We start from the raw sequence: 19363 nt of genomic DNA on the forward strand, positions 1-19363 counted from the left end.
AATAAGTTGACTTAACATGTTACAGACGCCAGATCAGATGTAGGGTAAATCAGATTTTACAAAGTCTAAACACAAGATAAGAATTGTGATATGTTTTTTGGTTAGGGATTAGTAAATAGGCTCTGCTATTTATATATTGTCTCACTAGAGGTGGCAAATTTAACCATATTTGTATAATCCACTCAATCCGCTCGTGATTAAACCGTATTTAATCCGTGAATTTTTTAGTATCGGTCAACCTATTTTTTACCCGCAATAAAATTGGTAAAATATGGATTGAAAGCGGGTAATAACGGGTTGAACCCTATTTATACAGCCGGTTGTTGGCCTCATTGTGGGGATTCTATGTGTAATTGTCGGTCATTTTCTGTATTTTACTTAGCTGAATATATGACTCTTTTGTATTGATGATTCCTTGTGTTGAGTCACAGCTAAGGGTGTTCATGATCCGGTTTGACTCAGTTTTTAGTTAAAATCAAACCAAATCAATAAAGTCGATTTTTTTTAATAGTCAAACCAAACCAAACCATTATAGTATAAATTCTATCGGTTTCGATTTTGTCTGTTTCACTGGTTTGGTTCAGGTTTTGCAGTTTTTTCGGGTTTAAAAATGTATTTTATAATGCATTAGAAATTGATACACGCGAAGTAACATAACCCAAAATGCAAGCAATTACTACGCAAATTTGCCTCGTTATCTTTATTAGAAAAGAACTCTTAGCTTCATTCCCCTAAGAAAATGGGGGAAACGAAACAAGAACACCACTCAAGAATATTTTTTTCTTTTTTATCAAGAATCCAAAAGGAAGTCAATAGATAGGGAAGTTGGTAAATCAATTCCTAACAAATAATCAAGTCCACTCATCACTCGAAATTTTCCAAATTCTTCTTCCTTTCTCCACCTTATAAGATATAGCATCAATGGATTAATCAAGAAGCGTGCTAATAGGTAAAGAACTAGCCTCATCAACCAAAAAATCAGTTTCAATCACATGATAAAATTCACCTATACAAACTCATCTTTCTGGGAATTTTGAGCAAGATCTTTTCTAACACAAACATTGTATAATTAAACAAATTAAAAGAGACGGGGTACTGACTGACGAAAAGGGTTCGCGATAAAGTCCATTTCAGAGCTAGACTTTTCTTTCTAGTTAGTATTGGACTTGGAAGGACCTAAATTTATGAAGAAGATACATAAAATTTAATTAGTGTCATATATATATCGGTTTGGTTCGGTTTAGTTCGTTTTTTTTTTTTTTTTGTTCAACACCAAATCAAATCAAATGTTATCAGTTTCTTAAAATTTTAAACCAAATCAAATCGAATCGAGCCGGTTTTCGATTTATTAAGTCGGTTTGACTCTGTTTACCGGTTCAAATCAGTTTTTCGGTCTCATTTGAACACCGCTAGTCACAGCCCATGTATATCGAAGAATCATTAAATTAATTGTACATTCTTTTTAGTTAATGTTAAGTTTTCTTGTTCTTCTTCTTCTTTTTTGTTTTTTCTCTTTCAAGTTCTTGTTTGTGATCAAATATACAATATATGTGATTTAATACTTACCAAAAAATTGGGAAGTAGAAGTTTCAAGAAAGAAATATTTGGGAATAAAGTTCCCAGAAAGTTGGAGTCTACAGGGATTTAGATTATAACAATAAGTATTCTAGGTATATATTTTAACTATTATTATTCAAATTTTATTTAGACCATGTTAAATACCTATTTTGCAATATTTGTAAGAAATTATTTCTCTCCTTGCAATTACACCGTGGAAAATATTTTCAATTTTTAATCACCAACTAACATTGAAAAATATTGTTTCATTTGGGTGAGACATTATTCTCCGAAAAAAGAATGTTTGTTTCACACAGTTTTCTACCCAACCCCTTTTCAAACCAACTTATTTTTTACCCGCATTAAATATAGGCGGGTTTTGTTGCGACCCATTTTTGTCTCACTCGTTTCAACTCGTCCAAATCTGACCCGTCCATTTGCCACCGCTAATTATCTGTATAAATAGTCTAGAGTGAGATTTTATGACGTGTAAACACAAGATAAGACTTGTGAAATGATTCTCTGTTACTTCGCCAATTTTTTCGTTTGACAATATAGCATAAATGGTCTGGCTTTTACACAACGTCTATGCAAATTGCACGTGCATCATGGTTTCCATAAATGGTACGATAATAATGATTTTTTTTTTTTGTCACATAACTGTGTTTTCTTGTAGAAAAATCACATAACATTCACCCAAAAGATACGAAGGATAAGGAGACAAATGGCCAACCAGGTGAAACTATTGACACTCGCTGGCTCAAGAATTTTAAAAGTCATTTTTTAGCCTGTTCAAAATAATTCCATTTTATAACCATTTTTCAATTAATTCCAGCATATGTGTATAAACTATATCATTTTTTAATATGTATCACTACTGTATATGTATTACAAAATGTATCATCAGCATAGGTACTGTATCATTATCATATAGAATATGTATCCCTAAAGAATGTCTATATAAAATATATCATTATTGTATAATTTGTGTATAAGTAATGTACAATGAACGTATAATTTTTGTTTAATAAATATATAATTAGTGTATACTTACTAATTATACACATATTATACATGTCTTGGGATATTTCTTGAGGGCTCAATTAACGTATACTTACTAATTATACATGTTTTGAGATATTTTTTGAAGGCTCAATATGAATTTTTTTCGTTGATCTTTAGTGGCGACTAAAGTCGCCACAAAGAGTTTTGTTCTTTTTGTAGTGAACCTTTTGGGGCGATTAAAGTCTCACAAAAAGTCTGATTTTTCGTTTGTAGTGTGAGTTGGGCGGCTAGCGCCAGAATAGTATGGGCCGAACGGCCAGCTCGGGTATTAAGCCCCAAATGGGGCCTTTTGGGCTTTTCTTTTGGGCAGGTGGATTCACCATGTCTTTTTCCCAAGATACAATTGCCGGAAAACTCAATCTTTCGATGAGCGATAATTTTTTGCTCTACATTTTGACTATTTTTTTCATTTATAATCTAGTAAATACAGACTCGATTAAAAGTGGATTGATCTGACTCAACCCAATCATTTTTAACCTTTCATCTATTTCTTACCACCTTCAAATGTATCCAAATGACGTTTCCGACGTATTGTTTGGAAATTTCCATGCAAATTCTCTTCCAATTTACATCTCTATTTTCAAGATTTTCATCCAACGGATAGTGATTACTGATTCCAAAGATCTTTGATTCTAAATATCAATCTCCTTATTCATACGCTTTTTTTTTTCTCAAACCCTCATGCAATATACTCCAAGAAACAACTCTAATTAATCAAACAACTAAATGGGTTAATAAATTAGAAAGAATTAATCACAAGAGTATTACTGTCACGACGAAAATTCGAAGTTCATGAAGGCACCTCCCCCTCCCTCCGGTAGGCGTACCATTCTAGAATAGGGAATCATTTAGAAAGACAAGTAAGAAAATCATTTACATCATCGACATCGTCCAACAGGATTATCATAATTATGAGTAAGTACGGAATATGACTTAGCCAAATACAACCCCAAAATCTGGTCGAACTCGTACAAGAGCTTCTAAGGAGATTACAGGTCTTAGTCAATACAGAATTAGAAACTGTCTTAAAATGAAAAGACAGGATAATATAACCTACCTCAAGGTCGAGCGGGTGTCACGAACACTATATTTGAGCCTTCCCTTTCGAAGCACCTCCAAATGAGAAAAGTCTATCAAGATACGAATTTGACATTAAAACACGATTCTAAGGATACCCATACTGTCATAGAAGAAATTCGGGTCGAGAAGTCAACTCAAAATCCCATTCCCAAACCTCGAAGGTTAAAATAGTAATTTATCAAGAATTCGAGTCCAACAATATAAAATTAGTGTTCTAAAAGGTTACACGATTCTAACAACACCCATATTACTATGGTTTAACCTGGAACCCAAAATAACCAAACCCGAGCCCTAGGACAAAACTGAAAATTTAGTTTAAAAATAGTTTACCCAAAGCCTAAATAGTCTTATCCGTAAAAATCATGCAAAACTATTCATGGATTGACTCCCAATTATCAAGAAATCCTCAATTTCAACCAGGGCTAAAACCCTCAATATTTTCACCTCAAATAATGATTTAAATACTAACTAATGGTAGGAACTAAGAGATAATAACAAGATAAAGGTTAGATTCTTTCCCCCAAGCCTAGATGAGCAAATCCCATTAGAAATCACTTGAATCCAAACTCTAGAACTTGAAATTTGGGAATAGGGAAAAGTTTTTGAAGTTGGGGATTTTATTTCATCGTTCAACCGTTCTTCATCACGATCGCCACCTGAGTCATCGCGATGCCCATTCGCGACCCGGCTCAGCTGGGTTCATCGCGATCGTGGGACCAGTCACGCGACCGCGATGACCCGCAACTCACCCATCCCAAATATGCGTCACCTCGCGATCACGAGGGACTTCTACGCGATCGCGATGGCCTGTCCCACCAAGGCAGGCTATCTCGGCCACCTTCTTCGCGATCACGAACAAGGAAACTAGCAACTAAACACCAGATTTTTCTAGTGTTCACCAAACTTGGTTTTGACACCCCAAACTCACCCGAAACCTCCCGAACATAAACCAAACATGCTTTTCAAACATAATACACGCTATGAAATCGCTCGTGCACTCGGATTTCCCAAAAGAGCTCATCTTGACCTGATTGGTCCCAAAAGAGCTTTCCAATCGAAGACCCAAATCATTGACACGGGGTTGACTATGGTCAAAACTATCGTCCGCATTTAAACATCAAAACTCAAAATCAAATTAAGGATTTTAAAGATTTCTCATTTCAAATCATTACTCTCGAAAAATACCAAGCCTAAAGGAAGGATCGGAAAATCGCTAAAACGACATGGCAGGACAATTACTTTTGATTTGATAACCAATAGTAGTAAAAGTTGGAAATAACAATTCAAACTTGTAGGAAACCAAAATTGCGTAGTATTTGATATTTAATTCTTGTTTAGTTAGGATTTATAGTCAAATTAATATAGGAATATGTCTTCCTCTTTTGAGTTAAAGTAGGTATACTTTTATAAATATGGGTGCAGCTTGCTATTTTCATAACAAGAGAGATTGTGGAGATTTTAGAGCACATTCAGAGATTTTGAGTTTATGAATAAAATATTTTCCTTCAATAGCTATTACTCCGTACAATTCAAAGAAAATAGAACACATTTTAATATATATTACTTACACATTTCAAAAACTGGGTTAGCTCGGATCGGTCATCTTTAATTGGTTTATATTTATAAGATTCAAATAATATATAAAAGGTTAAGATGTAGAGTAAAAATGTTATCATTCATCAGAATTTTGAGTTTTTTGGATTATTGTGAATTTTGTGTTAGTAGTTGAAATTTTTGTGACTTTTTTATTAGAAAACATAATTATGTGAGTTTGGTAAAGAAAGATCATTATTCCATGTATGAAATTTACTCCGGGCATCATTATTATGGTCATGTACATGTCATGATAAAATAAAAATTCAAGAGCGAAAGTTTTATGTACGATATATAAACACAAGATAAGAATTATAATATGTTTCTCTGTTTCTTTCGCCAAATTTTGGTTTGAGATTTTACAACATGTAAACCAAGATATGGATGGTGACATGTAGGGGTGGCAAATGGTTGGGTTTGGTTGGATTTGGTTTGGTTGAAAATGGTTTGAACAAAAATGGGTTGAGTTTCAAACCGCCCATATTTTATGTGGGTAAATATGGGTTGAGTGATAAATGGCTGAGTTGGTTATGGGTTAACCCATATTATACAAGTGTAATATTTTTTTTATTTTTTATATCCCTCCCCCAGGAGCTCCTTCCTTTGCTCCCTTGGTGACTCGAACTCGCAACCTTCAGGTTGAAAGTGGAGGGCGCTTACCATCTGAGCAACCCCCTCTTGTCAAGTGTATATGTTTATAATTTTTTTTATAATTATGTTTATAATTTTTTTCTTTTCTCAAGTTAAATTAATTTTTTCATATAAATTTCGGGGGTGAGGGAGGGGGGGTGGTGGAGGTGGTGGGGTGGGATGCGGGTAAGATATTTTTTTTTTCATTTTTTAATAATTTTTTATAAAAGTAAATTATATGAAATTGATTTTTTTTTTGGGGGGGGGGGGTGGGAGGGAGTGGGGTGGGGGACCGAAATTCTTTTCCATTATTTATAAATTTTTTATAGAAGTAATATATATGAAAATAAAAAAAAAAATTTGGGTGGGGGGGGCGTCGTGGAGGGGGTGGGGGCGGGGGTAAGAATTTTTTTTTCCATTTTTTATAAAACTTTTATAAAAGTAAAATATTTGAAATTAATTTTTTTTGGGGGGGGGGGGGGGTCGGAGAGGGGTGGGGTGGGGTAAGAAATTTTTTTAATTTTTTATAAAAGAAAAATATTTGAAATTGAAATTTGGGGGTTGGGGGGGGGGTCGTGGGGGGGTGGGGGTAAGAATTTTTTTTTTCCATTTTTTATAAAATTTTATAAAGGTAAAATATATGAAATTGAGGGGTTATGGTGAGGGTGGGGGAGGGGTTATGGTGAGGGTGGGGGTAGGGATCGGAGTGGGAGGTAAAAAAAATTTTTTTTTTTCCATTTTTATAAAAGAAAAATAAAGCATATGAAATTAAAAAAAAAAGTGTGTGGGGGCGGGGGGCATGGCCGGGTGGGTGGTGGGGTAAGGGTTGGGGTGGGAGGTAAGAAAGAAATTTCTCATTTTCAAAATTAGTTGTTATTGGGTCTAGTGTGTTCTTATATTACCCATATTTGCCATATTTTTATGGGTTAAAGAGAGATTGCCGTATTTACCCACCTGAAATATGGGTGACCCAACTCACTAACATGTGGGTAAAATGGGCTAATTTTTTAAATATGGGCTCAAATTGCCACCTCTTTTGACATGCTTGTCTATTTTTTCGCCAAATTTTAATTTGAGAATATTATAAATGGTTTATCTTTCGTACATTGACGTGCATTATTATGATGTCATAAACACATCATGATAAAATTCTGTGCAATAATGTTATGAATCGATCAATTCTCCGATCATAATTCAACAATTAATCAATCATCAATAAATAATCTATGCCTAGATGTTAATAACAGGATGATAGGAGACGACTTTTATAGCAAATAAATTGAAAGGTAAATAGAATTGTGTCAAATTTACGAGAGTCTGACTTTTGAATGTATTCTACATATTCGCTTTCATTTGTTATGGATCGGATATACTTTTTTTTAATGATCTTATATGGTCGAATAAAGTACCACAGATATATCATATGTAGTAATAATTAATACATTATTTAGTGTTTAAAAGTTTCTTTTAAGCAACAAAAAAAGGCAGAATATATAGATAGACACTTTAACTTTGACAATCCAACTTTTTCTTAGAAAATACTTTTCTTTTACAAGTGTAATACTACTAGGATTAAGTGAATTTCAATTAAATTTTGAAATTCATGGAAAAATTGGTGGGAATACGTCAGAAAATAGAATATGAAAAAATAGAATTACTTGATTTTTGATTTGTAGCAATATAATTATACTTCTGATTTAGGCAGAATTTTTGGTAAGTTCATTAAGAAGTCCTTCATAGGAAAAGAATTCAATAGTTACTCTTGAAGTTTTATTAGCTAATATGGTTGATTTCTTCTCTTTTTTTTATTTGCTTCTCAATACATAGTATCAGCAAATATGGTTAGTTCCTAAATATTCCATATTTGATTATTGGGAAAAGGAACAAATTTGTCTCCTAGTTAATCGAAATTGAAAATTTTATTTTATGTTAAACTTTTGGTATAATATTATCATTGCCGTTAATTTTTATTTTATTTTTCTCTTAACCTCTAACGGAGCCTCCAATGTCAGGGTAGTTTAAATCATAGTCAAAAGTTGAGAGATAGATTTAAACATTTTTCATCCAAAAATTTGGATGTGCGAAGTACACTTTCGCATTGGAGCTCCATTAATAACAAAAGAAAATACGACGCATTATTAATGACGCGAGTATGGATGGAGTAAAAGTGTAATAACGGGTGAAATTGAGCAATTTTGAATAGTACAGAAAAGAAAAATCTATCATTTTCCTTTGATTATTTTGAAGCATGAGCTGGTAGGGATGATAAACGGGGCAAGGCAACACGGAAAGAGATTGAAACTTCCTCACGCCAAAGTTTTAAATGCCCTGCTTGTATTTTTTTTAATATATTCATTTCATATCTTGGAATACATTAACCCGATTATTATAAATTTGTATTGTGTGAGGCTCATTGAGAAAATGTTCCGTATTCCAATTCTCAAGACTTGAACCCGAGAACTCCACCGATCTCGTTTAACATATTCCCCCTACTTAAAAATACCTAACTTGCCTTGCCTCGCTTAATTCATTTTCTCTTCGCCTAATACTTTTTGTACATTGTAGTTCCTGTATCATTTACCCTTGGGAATTTAATTGTAATATTTCAACTACTACCTATTTTTAGGTCAGTTATAATCAATTGTATATATTTCGTTATCAAGTTTTAACTGAAAGGGTGTGTTTGGCATGACGGAAAATGTTTTTCTTCTTTTTTCTTGTTTGGTCGCACTAAATATTTTGGAAAATGTTGTTCCTATGAAAATTGCCTTCCTCAAATTGGAGAAAATATTTTTCTTAAGGGCCTCTTTGGAAGGACACATGGAATTAGATTTGAGTGTAATTAGGTGTAATTCATAGTTTGATCTATTTGTTTGGCCAAGTAATTGCTTGAATAGTAGGGAATTGGATGTAACTGGAAGGGGGTAATTACACTCTCCAATAAAACACACCAACGCATCCCCAACCCAACCCGTACTCCCACCCACCTCCACCCCCACCCCTATCCCCCACCCACGTACACCCCACCCCCCATCCTCAACTCGTCTACCTCCATTACCAAAAGTTGCAGCTCTAATCCAAAAACCTCATCGTATTTTGCTTTTAGTAAATACAAATGCTCATAAAGTGACATTTCCAGCTTACATACCAAACACAAGAAAATAAATAAGAAAATCGCTTATTTTCCGAAAAAAAAAAAAACATTTTTCGTCATACCAAACACAACCGTCAAGAACAAATATCACGTGTTAAGGTTGTTGAGACAAATAAATTGAAAATTCATGGTACACTCCTACCTACGACTTTTACAAAAATGTCATCTCTCTTTGTTTTTATTTCCATTTAGCTCTGACCTTGTAAACTTCGACGACCACTTCAAAGTTGTATTTTTCCTTTATCAGACACCTACTCTTTATATCACCATAATTTCCAGTTCTTAATATCAAATTTTCACTATAAGAAATGGCTTTTCAAAAGATCAAAGTGGTTAATCCCATAGTTGAAATGGATGGTTAGATCTTTATTTGTCTATCACTCTATGTTTCTTTTTTCCATCTGATTATCTGATCCTTTTTCGTATGTTACTTTTTTATAACTTTCTTGAAATTGGTGTGCTAATTCTGTAAATAGCTGCTTTCAGTTTCAGTAGGCTGTTATGTACTGATTTTAGTTCAAGAATTGATTTTTATGCTGTTTCTTGATTCTGGGTGAAATTGATGTGTGTAAATAGCTGCTTCAGTAGGCTGTTATGTGCTAGTTATGTACTTATTTTAGTTCGAGAATTGATTTTTATGCTGTTTCGTGGTTTTGGGTGAAAAGGGCCTCTTCTTAACCACCGGAAAAGAGTATCTGTTGGAACTTCTTTTTTTTTTTTTTTTTAATATTCTTTTTGCATTTTAATCTACCAGTCCACTAATATCTGGAGGCTGTAATTTCATAAAAATATGTACTGTTTCTTAAAAACCGTGGTGTCGGGGCAGCTTGTGCTCACCGCGAGTGATTCCACGTTGTACCTGCTACTTCCCACCAGCATAAGTATCGGGCAACTCTATCCACTTGGAAAGATGGAAGACCATAGTGTTTTTTTACCTCCGCTAGAAATTGAACCGAGACCTCATGGTTCTGAACAGTGGCGGAGCTAGCATTTTTATTAAGGAGTGTCCAAATATAAAAAGTATGACATACGAAAAAATCAAGGGGATTCAACACATAATATATATACATAAAAATAAATTTTTAACTATCTACATAGTCTAATTTATTAACGAAACCCCTTGGATACATGTGGCTCCGCCACTGGTTCTCAACTCACTTCATTGACCACTAGGCTGTAATTTCATGTGAATATGTACTGCTTCTTGTTCAAGATTTGATTTTTATGCTGTTTCGTGTGTCTGGGAGAAAAGGGTCTCTTCTTAACCACTGGAAAAGAATATCACTGAACCTTTTTTGCATTGTTACACTAGTTCATAAAACAATGTACTGATTCTTGTTGAAGAATTGGCTTTTATGTTGTTTATTGTCTTGGTGTAAAGGTTGTGACAGCTCAGTGCACTAGTTATATTGTCGGTTTTGAGCCTATGACCATACGACTTTAAAATGTGTCACTGGGTGTAGTATTTACTTAACTAAGAAATAAAAATATTCAATTGGCCGGAGAAGCGATACCGAAATTAATTGAACCAGAATCTATAATACAACTCAATGCAAAAATAATGAAGAAAGGTAGAAGGGGATGGGAATACTGAGAAGAAGGAAGATGAGGAAGGAAATATCTAAATAAACGTCTACCCATTTTTTCAGTACTTACTAACCATCTCCCTAAATCCATTCCGGCTTATCATGCTCCGAACCCGCAGCTAACTTTCTATAGGGTTGTTTAATACTTATACTCCTTCTCCAGCTTGGCATTCAGTTTTAGCTTCCAAAGTATCCTCCGTTGTAGCAATCTGGTCCCCATGGTTACATCAGTAGGGTCTAAGACTTGTTTCTTTATATACCAACATCTCTCCGTGTGGGATTTGCCTAAGGTGTTACATACACCTCCCTTTAGGGACAGGGACAGATCCAATATTGTGGTACCGGGGTCATCTGAATTCAGTACTTTCAACGCGGAGCATAAATTTATGTGTAAAAGGTCACTGAAATTACAATGAATTGTAGATATGAACTCATAACTTTAAAAATATAATGAGTTCAATGATAAAAAATTAAAGAATGAACCCATAAAATTAATATTCTGGATCCGTCTCTGTTTAGGGACTCAGTGCCTTGCAGAAGTTTGCCCTGTCATTTTTAAGGTCACATGCGAAGTCACTCTGATACCATATATAACAGCTTTCACTAGTAAGTACATCCCCAAAGTTTATTTCCAAACATAGCAGTTATTGCTGTAATAAAGGAGCAGGGTGAAATGATAATCAACCTTCAAATTATGATAAAAGTTCAAATTACGTCATCATATATGATAGATTAGTTTGGTCCACCACATTACTCATTGGTTCTTTTTAACTATCAAGAGATGTTATTTTCCCATTCTTATTGTGCTCTACCTGGCTATGTGATGCAGGAGATGAAATGACCCGTGTCATTTGGAAATTAATTAAGGATAAGGTAACAAGTTGTTTCGGTCTTATGTATACGTCAGTATAATATATTCTGTGTCTATTTTTCACAGTTGCTGACAAATGAATTCTCTTTTAAGCGTTAGCTTATCTTGCCCTTTGTGGAATTGGATATAAAATACTTCGACCTAGGCCTTCCTCACCGGGATGCCACAGATGATAAGGTTACAATTGAAAGCACTAAGGCTACTTTGAAGTATGTACCCGATTTCTTTCTATATTTTAGTTTCTACTTATTGAAACATTGGCTGTTTTAGGACCAAGCTCATGGATTACCGAATGTTACTCTTTATATATCCGGCCTTATTATTTTCGGACTAATAAATTGCAGGTATAATGTAGCAATTAAGTGTGCAACCATCACTCCAGGTGACTACAGTTTTGCCTGTGGTTTATTTCATTTTATTTAGCGGGAGCTTAGTGCACCGGGCTTCCCTTTTTAAGCTGCTGTTCCGGATTAATGATGATTGAGAGTACAATGTTTTAACCATCTAATTTTTCAGTGTGATATCGGACATCTATTCGTTAATCTTTATAATAAATTTTTTACGTGTTTAGAACCTACATCGCGGAACTATACACTACGAGTTGAAAACATTTAAGAAAGTTTGAGAAAATCATAAGTTCTTTAACATATAAATCGGACAGAGAGACAACATATGTGAATTCATGTGCAGATGATGCTCGTATGAAGGAGTTTAACTTGAAGCATATGTGGAAGAGCCCAAATGGGACAATTAGGAACATTCTGAATGGTGAGTCTCCATCTCTATGCGCCAATTTTGGTGGGTGATATATCGGTATGAAATTGAAGATATTTGGCTTTTTATTGCAGGTACGGTTTTCAGGGAACCAATCCTCTGCAAAAACATCCCCCGACTTGTCCCGGGTATATTTTACTTGCTGCACTTGTATTTTTGTTGTTCACCTGATTCTGTCTTTGACTTACATAGATGAAGCTGACATCAGGTTGGTCAAAACCAATATGCATTGGCAGACATGCTTTTGGTGATCAATATCGAGCTACTGATACAGTAATTCAAGGAGCTGGAAAACTCAAATTAGTATTTGGTAAAGTTTTTGCCTCTCTGTATAGTTGCTAATACTATCTGTTTTCTCTGCCCTATTTTGGCTATGAGTAAATTGGTTCAGGTTCTTCACAACTTTTGGTGATTCTCTGTAAAGAATTGCTGCTGAGATATTGTATTGAACCTGATTGCAGTACCGGAAGGAACAGATGAAAAGACGGAGTTCGAAGTTTACAACTTCACTGGTGCTGGTGGAGTAGCTCTATCCATGTACAACACGGATGAGGTTTGGGTTTACCTAAAACTTATGTTGCTCGGACTCTCCACAAAATGTTGTTGCATCCGTGTCGGATCCTCCAAAAATGCACAACTTTTGGAGGATTTGACATGCACCCATCAACATTTTGGAAGAGTCTGAGCAACATAGCTTAAAACAGATAATTAGAATGCTCTGGAGTTATGCATCTTTGCTGCTTTTTTTCTTTCTGCGCAGTCAATTCGCTCTTTTGCTGAAGCTTCTATGAGCATGGCATACCAAAAGAAATGGCCACTCTATCTTAGCACAAAAAATACCATCCTTAAGAAATATGATGGAAGGTACGGCTAGCCGTTGATCTGATTCTATTTTTCTCGGCACACTCACTGTTTAAATAGGACGGTTTCTTTACTTTTTACCTCTTTGCTTGTCCTCCCCACCCCTCCTTTTTTTTTTTTTTTTTTGGATTTCTCTTCTTACTTTTATGATCTTTTCTGAAGATTCAAGGACATATTCCAGGAAGTTTATGAGTCAAAATGGAAGTTAAAGTTTGAGGAAGCTGGAATCTGGTAAGCACCCAATGTTTCATATCCAACAACTGGTTCTTGATGATAAATGAAGGAGATTGTTAAATGCTTGAATTCATCAAAATAGGTATGAACATCGGCTCATCGATGATATGGTTGCTTATGCTTTAAAAAGTGACGGTGGATATGTATGGGCGTGCAAAAACTATGATGGAGATGTACAGAGTGATTTCTTAGCACAAGGTATGCTTGGCCAGCTTGCTAAGGGTTTGTAAAGCTATCAACTACAGTCAAAAGCTCTCTATGACACCATTGTTTGTCTTGATATTTTTTAGCTGCTACAGCGAATGCTGTTATAGAGAACATAAATCGGTTCCAAAAATAGCTTAGCCATTATAGTGAACTGATGTTATAGAGGATGACTGTTATAGAGAGGCTTGACTGTATTCATTTTGGATTTTAAATATTGAAATGGTATGAAAATAATTACTTGTTCAATTTTCCCTTTTGCGACCTACTTTAATGCTTTTATGAGCTTGTAATTGTTCTTAAATTGCTTATCGCTTGAACAGGATTTGGATCCCTTGGATTGATGACGTCGATCCTGGTATGTTCTTTATGCTTCACTTTCCCTGTTCGCAATTCCTTTTAGTTTTGGGGCTCTTTTATCTTGTGATTTCATATAAAGATCGGTTGAGAGATAAGGCTTATAATTAATAGATCATTTTAGTTTTGTTGCTGATTTGCGACTCTATTTGGTTGCTAATGGGGTTGGAATTTTTTGGTTCAGATATGTCCGGATGGAAAGACCGTAGAGGCAGAAGCAGCCCATGGAACTGTTACACGCCACTACCGGGTTCATCAGAAAGGTGGTGAAACCAGCACCAACAGCATTGCCTCAATTTTTGCTTGGACTCGTGGACTTGCACATAGGTAGGACATTGTAGTAGTTAACTGCTGTGCTTTGGTGCCCCCAGGGCTTTGGCCTGGTTATAAGGGTGGAGCACGTGATGTGTGGATTTGGCGCACGTCATGGATCCGAACCGTGCCACATACAAAAGCCTATAATAATCATGCTGCACTTAGATTTTTTATGATAGCAGTACCGATATAATAATGATGTATTTTTAACAGGGCAAAGTTGGACAACAACACTGCACTCTTGGATTTCACCAAGAAACTAGAAGAAGCTTGCATCGGTGCAGTGGAGAATGGGAAAATGACCAAAGATCTAGCACTTATCATCCACGGATCCAAGTGAGCTCTTTACTTTTTTTCTTATTCATAGTATTTCATGTTCTGTAGTTAATCCTTTGTGCTTTCATTGTTATAATTTTCTCTATCGAAACCTTATAGGGTCGCTAGACATCAATATGTGAACACTAAAGAGTTCATTGATGCTGTGGCTGATGAGCTGAAAGCTAGACTACTGAAAGCAAAGATTTAAGTGTATGTTTTTCTGATCAAAAACTTATCTTTTTCTTACTGGGATATAATCGTGGCTCCAGTTGATATAATCTAAGATGTTTGTCTTGACGAAATCATTTCTATAATTTTGTCATCTTGAATAGTTGAAAATACCATGTAGCACCAAAAATCACTCTGAACCTCTCAACTTCTTTTTATTTTTTCAGATAAGGTCTCCACTTAAAGAGGAGGAAGACATTTTGCAAGAACTTTGAGGATCCATAAATAAGATGGCAAAATTATACCATTCTACCCGTGAATTTACTCTTTATACCGTTCTACCTATGACTCCGGCTGCCAGAAGAAAATATAGAAAGGGAATGTCTAGTGCTTTTTATATATACATATAAAATATTGGACGGAGATGAGTTTGACTTGATCGTTATGGATAGTGTCGATTCAAATAGCTGACTTCAACTTGCTTGGGTTTAAGGTGTCGTTGTTGTTGTATTATGGCTCTAGCACATCACTATTCACCAATCCACCCTTAACCCTGAATTAGCATGATCTGCCCTCATCGATCCACTTAGAAAATAAACTTTTTAATTTTCAGGTGGTTTTAAAAGTCTCATAAGATGGTTTCATTAGTAACTGCCCTAAGAGGTTCCTAGGCGAGTCGATATAAGTTACACCAGAATTAGCAAATAGTAATTAGTAAATAGTAATACAATATTTGGTTACTAGTGTTAAACTTGGGATAATTTATGCAAGGTTTAACATGCATAAATCAAATGTATTAGTTATACATCGATTAGATAGTTATACAAGATTTTTATACCAAACGTTGCATAACTAATACTGAACTTTTTACCGAGAGTAATTTTTATTTTTCTATACCTCGAGCTTAACCTCTTAACAGTGAGGTCTCTCTTAACAGTGAGGTCTCTTGTAGGAAATATACATGTTAAAAATGAACAGTATCATTGAACTTCGAGCTTATATAGTACAAGTAGGAGTGTCAAATGAGCGGGTTGGGCTGAAATTGGCCCAATCAAAATGGTCTGAAATAATAAATAGGTTGGGCTAACATTGGTTCAAAAGTTACTTGGGCTGAAATAGGCTGGGCTGAAATGAGCTAAAAATGGGCTGGGTTCATGACCCGCCCAACTTGACCTAGTTTTTTTTTAAGGTTCTATTTTCTAGAAAAATATTTTCGTGGAAAACATTTTCTTGAAAATTATTTTCGACGATTTAAAAATATTTTTGGGGAATCATTTTCCGTGGTAAATATTTTTGAGAAAAACATTTTGCGTGAAAAATATTTCCCTTCATATTAAACATACCACAAACTTATAAGATACATGATACAAGAAAAGTGTATACATAAAATAAAAGTACATCTCAAGCAATAAACTTAAATTTAAGTAAATCTTAAAAACGGGCTAGAATTAGGCTAAGTTAGAGATCACTTTAAAATGAGTTATGTTGGGTTGGACTAAAATCAGTTCAATATGAAATTATCTTGAGCCCAACTCATAAAATTTTGGGCGAATTGGGCGGATCATCACCTTTTGGGTCAAATTTGACACCCCTAAGTACAAGTAAAGGTAAAAAAAAAAAAAAGAAATCTGAGATGTGCACTCTTTTTTTCTTATCTTGAAAGGGATTCAAGGGAAAGGAAAGCGTGTGCCAGTTGGTTTATGTTCGTTTGTTTGTATCAAAATTACAAATTATCTGACTCCTACATCTCATGGCCGTGGAGACACGTGAATGGTAGCCTTTTTTACTTTATTGTATCCGGTATTCGAAATTTCTTAGTCAAGACTTATTTGACATTCCTAGATAAAGACGCTTCTTAATTAAGGGTAGAGTAATTTTTACTCATCCCATCTTCAATTCAAATTCAGAATGATTTTTTTTTTTGGTAGGAAGCGCACCGAACAAATAGAGACATACAAGTCCAAAGCAAAATTTTAGTTGAAATGACTGAAATGTAATGTCCAAACAAAGAAGGAAAGCAACCAGCTCTGCCACCAATAGTTATTTTTCTCATGAATGCCTGGCCCACTTCATTTTCCTCTCTTTTTTCTCCTCTTTCACGTATCCAATTGAGAGAAGAAAAAAAAAGTTTGGGATATTTTTGTCACAAAAGTAGAAGCTCTGGAACTTTCCAAATGGAACAAATTAAGTAGGCGTTTGGTCATAGAAATAAAAAAAAAAAATCACTTTTTTTTGAAATTTTGGAGTTGGAGTTGTATTTGGCCATAGTTTTTACAAATAGTATTTTTTTATTAAAATGTACTTGTTTTGGTTGTAAAAAAAATAAAAAATTTCTTGTTTTTTCAAATTTCAAATACAACTTCAAGTTGTATTTGAAATTTCATGACCAAATATTAATTTTTGGAAAAAATAAAAATTAAAAAAAAGTGAATAATTCTTATGACCAAATGGTCCCGCTATCCCAATTTATGTGGCCAGATAGTTATAAAACCAAATATTGAAAAGTAATAAAGACTTTATATTAAAAGTCATTTGAATAAGTGAACCTCAGGACGTGCTTAGACATTTCTACTGATGCTGACTATAAAACGTAGAAATATTTTGAACGCTCAAATCTCTCATGAAACATTTGGAAAAGAACCTTCCCCTCCCACTCTTCGTATTATAATTTTAATGATATTCTTAGCGAGATTTATATTTTATATTGACGATAAATAACGATATTTATATAATTAATTGTTTGTCGTAATTATTCACCTCTTAAAAAATACTCACTCTGTCCCAATTTATATGACACTTTTCGCTTTTCGAGATTCAAACTACATGAATTTTGATAAATATTTTAAGATGTATTTTTTTACTAAATTGATATGAAAAAAGTTGTAACTTATAACACTTTTCATTTAGTTTTCAAATATATAAATTTTAATTTAAAATATTGAGTTAATTTAATCCAATTTAACTTCAAAGTTTAGTCAAATTGACTCTCGAAAAATAAAAAGTGCCACATAAATTGGGACGGAGGAAGTACATTTTAAGAGGTGAATAATTTAGACAAACAAATTAATTATATAAATATCGTTATACATCGTCAACATAAATATAAATCTCGCTAAGATTATCATTAAAATTATAATACGAAGAGCGTCGTGGGAGCGGAAGGTTCTTTTCCAACTATTTCCTGAGAGATTTCACTGTTCAAAATATTTCAACATTTTATAGTCAGCATGTAGAAATGTCTAATCTCATCCTGACTTTTAATATAAAATCTCACTTATTCAAATGACTTTTAATATAAAATCTCTATTACTTTTCAATATTTGGTTTTATAACTATCTAGTATCCGATCAAATTACTTGCTCGACTATTTTAGATTCGCCCACGTAAGACTCGTTAAAGAAAAAGGTGCTACTTAACATGGATTTTTCTATTTTAACGCTCGAACGTGACACTTTTGATTAAGCGGTGGAGTGATCTCATTGATCTCACTATGCTTTCTAATGGTCACCTCTTTACCACTTTAACTTTTATAATCATTTTGTATTCGAAAATCAGTTATTCGATTAATTTAAATTCGCGTCACGTAAGATTCATAAAAAAAAAAGTGCCTTTTAATAAGAATTTTTTTATTTTCAGGCTCGAAAGCAACACGATACAGTGAAGGTAACGGTGAAGGAATTTCATTTAACACAGTATACACTGTAGTGATCACTTTCAATATTATTAGTCATCCGCGTTCATCGCATCATCAAATATTCAAATGCTTTGTCGACTTTGCATTTTTTCTTCTTATTATGGTGTCTTGTTTTTTATGGAAATAAATATTTTGACCAATCATATGATCACAAACGTACGCGTATACGTGTATTAATGACTGAAAGAAGACAAAAACAGAATTCAAATGAATACATTTCAAGTCAAACATTCCTTTAGTTGAATTTTTAATATGGGAATATTTCTTAATAGTCAATATTAAGCCAAAATAGAACGAAATAGGAAGTTTGCTATTGTTTTAGATGGAATATTATAACCCAACTTCAGTAGAGGTATTTTTGTAAGACAAAACAAAATTAAGCCTGTTCTATTTGGCAATAGTTGAATGTCATAATCCAGAACCTTCTCTCTTTGTGCAATTTTCTATCAATTATTAATCGATTAAATTAAAAAGAAAAGGAAGAAATTTGTAACGGAAACTTTTATTGGGAACATCTAACCGATACTCCAAAGACAAGAAATATCAGAACATAAAATTCCGACATTTATCTTTATATAAAGTAATCTTAATTAAATATCAATTTTGAGACTTAAATGCATGGAACGTATTTTCAATTTTCGCCACATAGATTTCACGAGCCTCGTCCATTGGGCTATGCCATTATCGAGCCCCTAGACACGCATATTGTATATGAATTTGTGCTATATTTTATAAAATTCTTCATTTCCCTTTTATCCCGATACGAGATTCGCCTAAGATGTAATGTATAACGCTTCTTCAATAATTCGCTAACCTAAAATTTATCAGTCTTTCTCTTCCATCCAGTCTTGTCGGGTCATCCTCCGTTGTCCGTCATGGGCGTCATAATAACTATACGTACT

General features: G+C 34.1%; 1 protein-coding gene across 1 annotated transcript; it reads left to right on the top strand.

Moving 5' to 3' along the window:
- Positions 1 to 9229: 9229 nt before the first annotated feature.
- On the top strand, positions 9230 to 15323 carry LOC132058830 (isocitrate dehydrogenase [NADP]-like). The gene is made up of 16 exons (XM_059451200.1): positions 9230 to 9436; positions 11495 to 11538; positions 11636 to 11745; positions 11881 to 11918; positions 12227 to 12304; positions 12385 to 12438; positions 12519 to 12620; positions 12772 to 12863; positions 13071 to 13174; positions 13334 to 13402; positions 13488 to 13603; positions 13933 to 13967; positions 14151 to 14293; positions 14495 to 14617; positions 14717 to 14809; positions 14995 to 15323. Exons 1-15 carry the CDS (start codon positions 9388 to 9390, stop codon positions 14805 to 14807), a joined length of 1248 nt encoding a protein of 415 aa, XP_059307183.1. The 5' UTR covers positions 9230 to 9387; the 3' UTR covers positions 14808 to 14809; positions 14995 to 15323.
- The last annotated feature ends 4040 nt before the right edge of the window (positions 15324 to 19363 follow it).

Source organism: Lycium ferocissimum, chromosome 6, assembly GCF_029784015.1.
Source record: "Lycium ferocissimum isolate CSIRO_LF1 chromosome 6, AGI_CSIRO_Lferr_CH_V1, whole genome shotgun sequence".
In the NCBI taxonomy this organism is placed as follows: Eukaryota; Viridiplantae; Streptophyta; class Magnoliopsida; order Solanales; family Solanaceae; genus Lycium; species Lycium ferocissimum.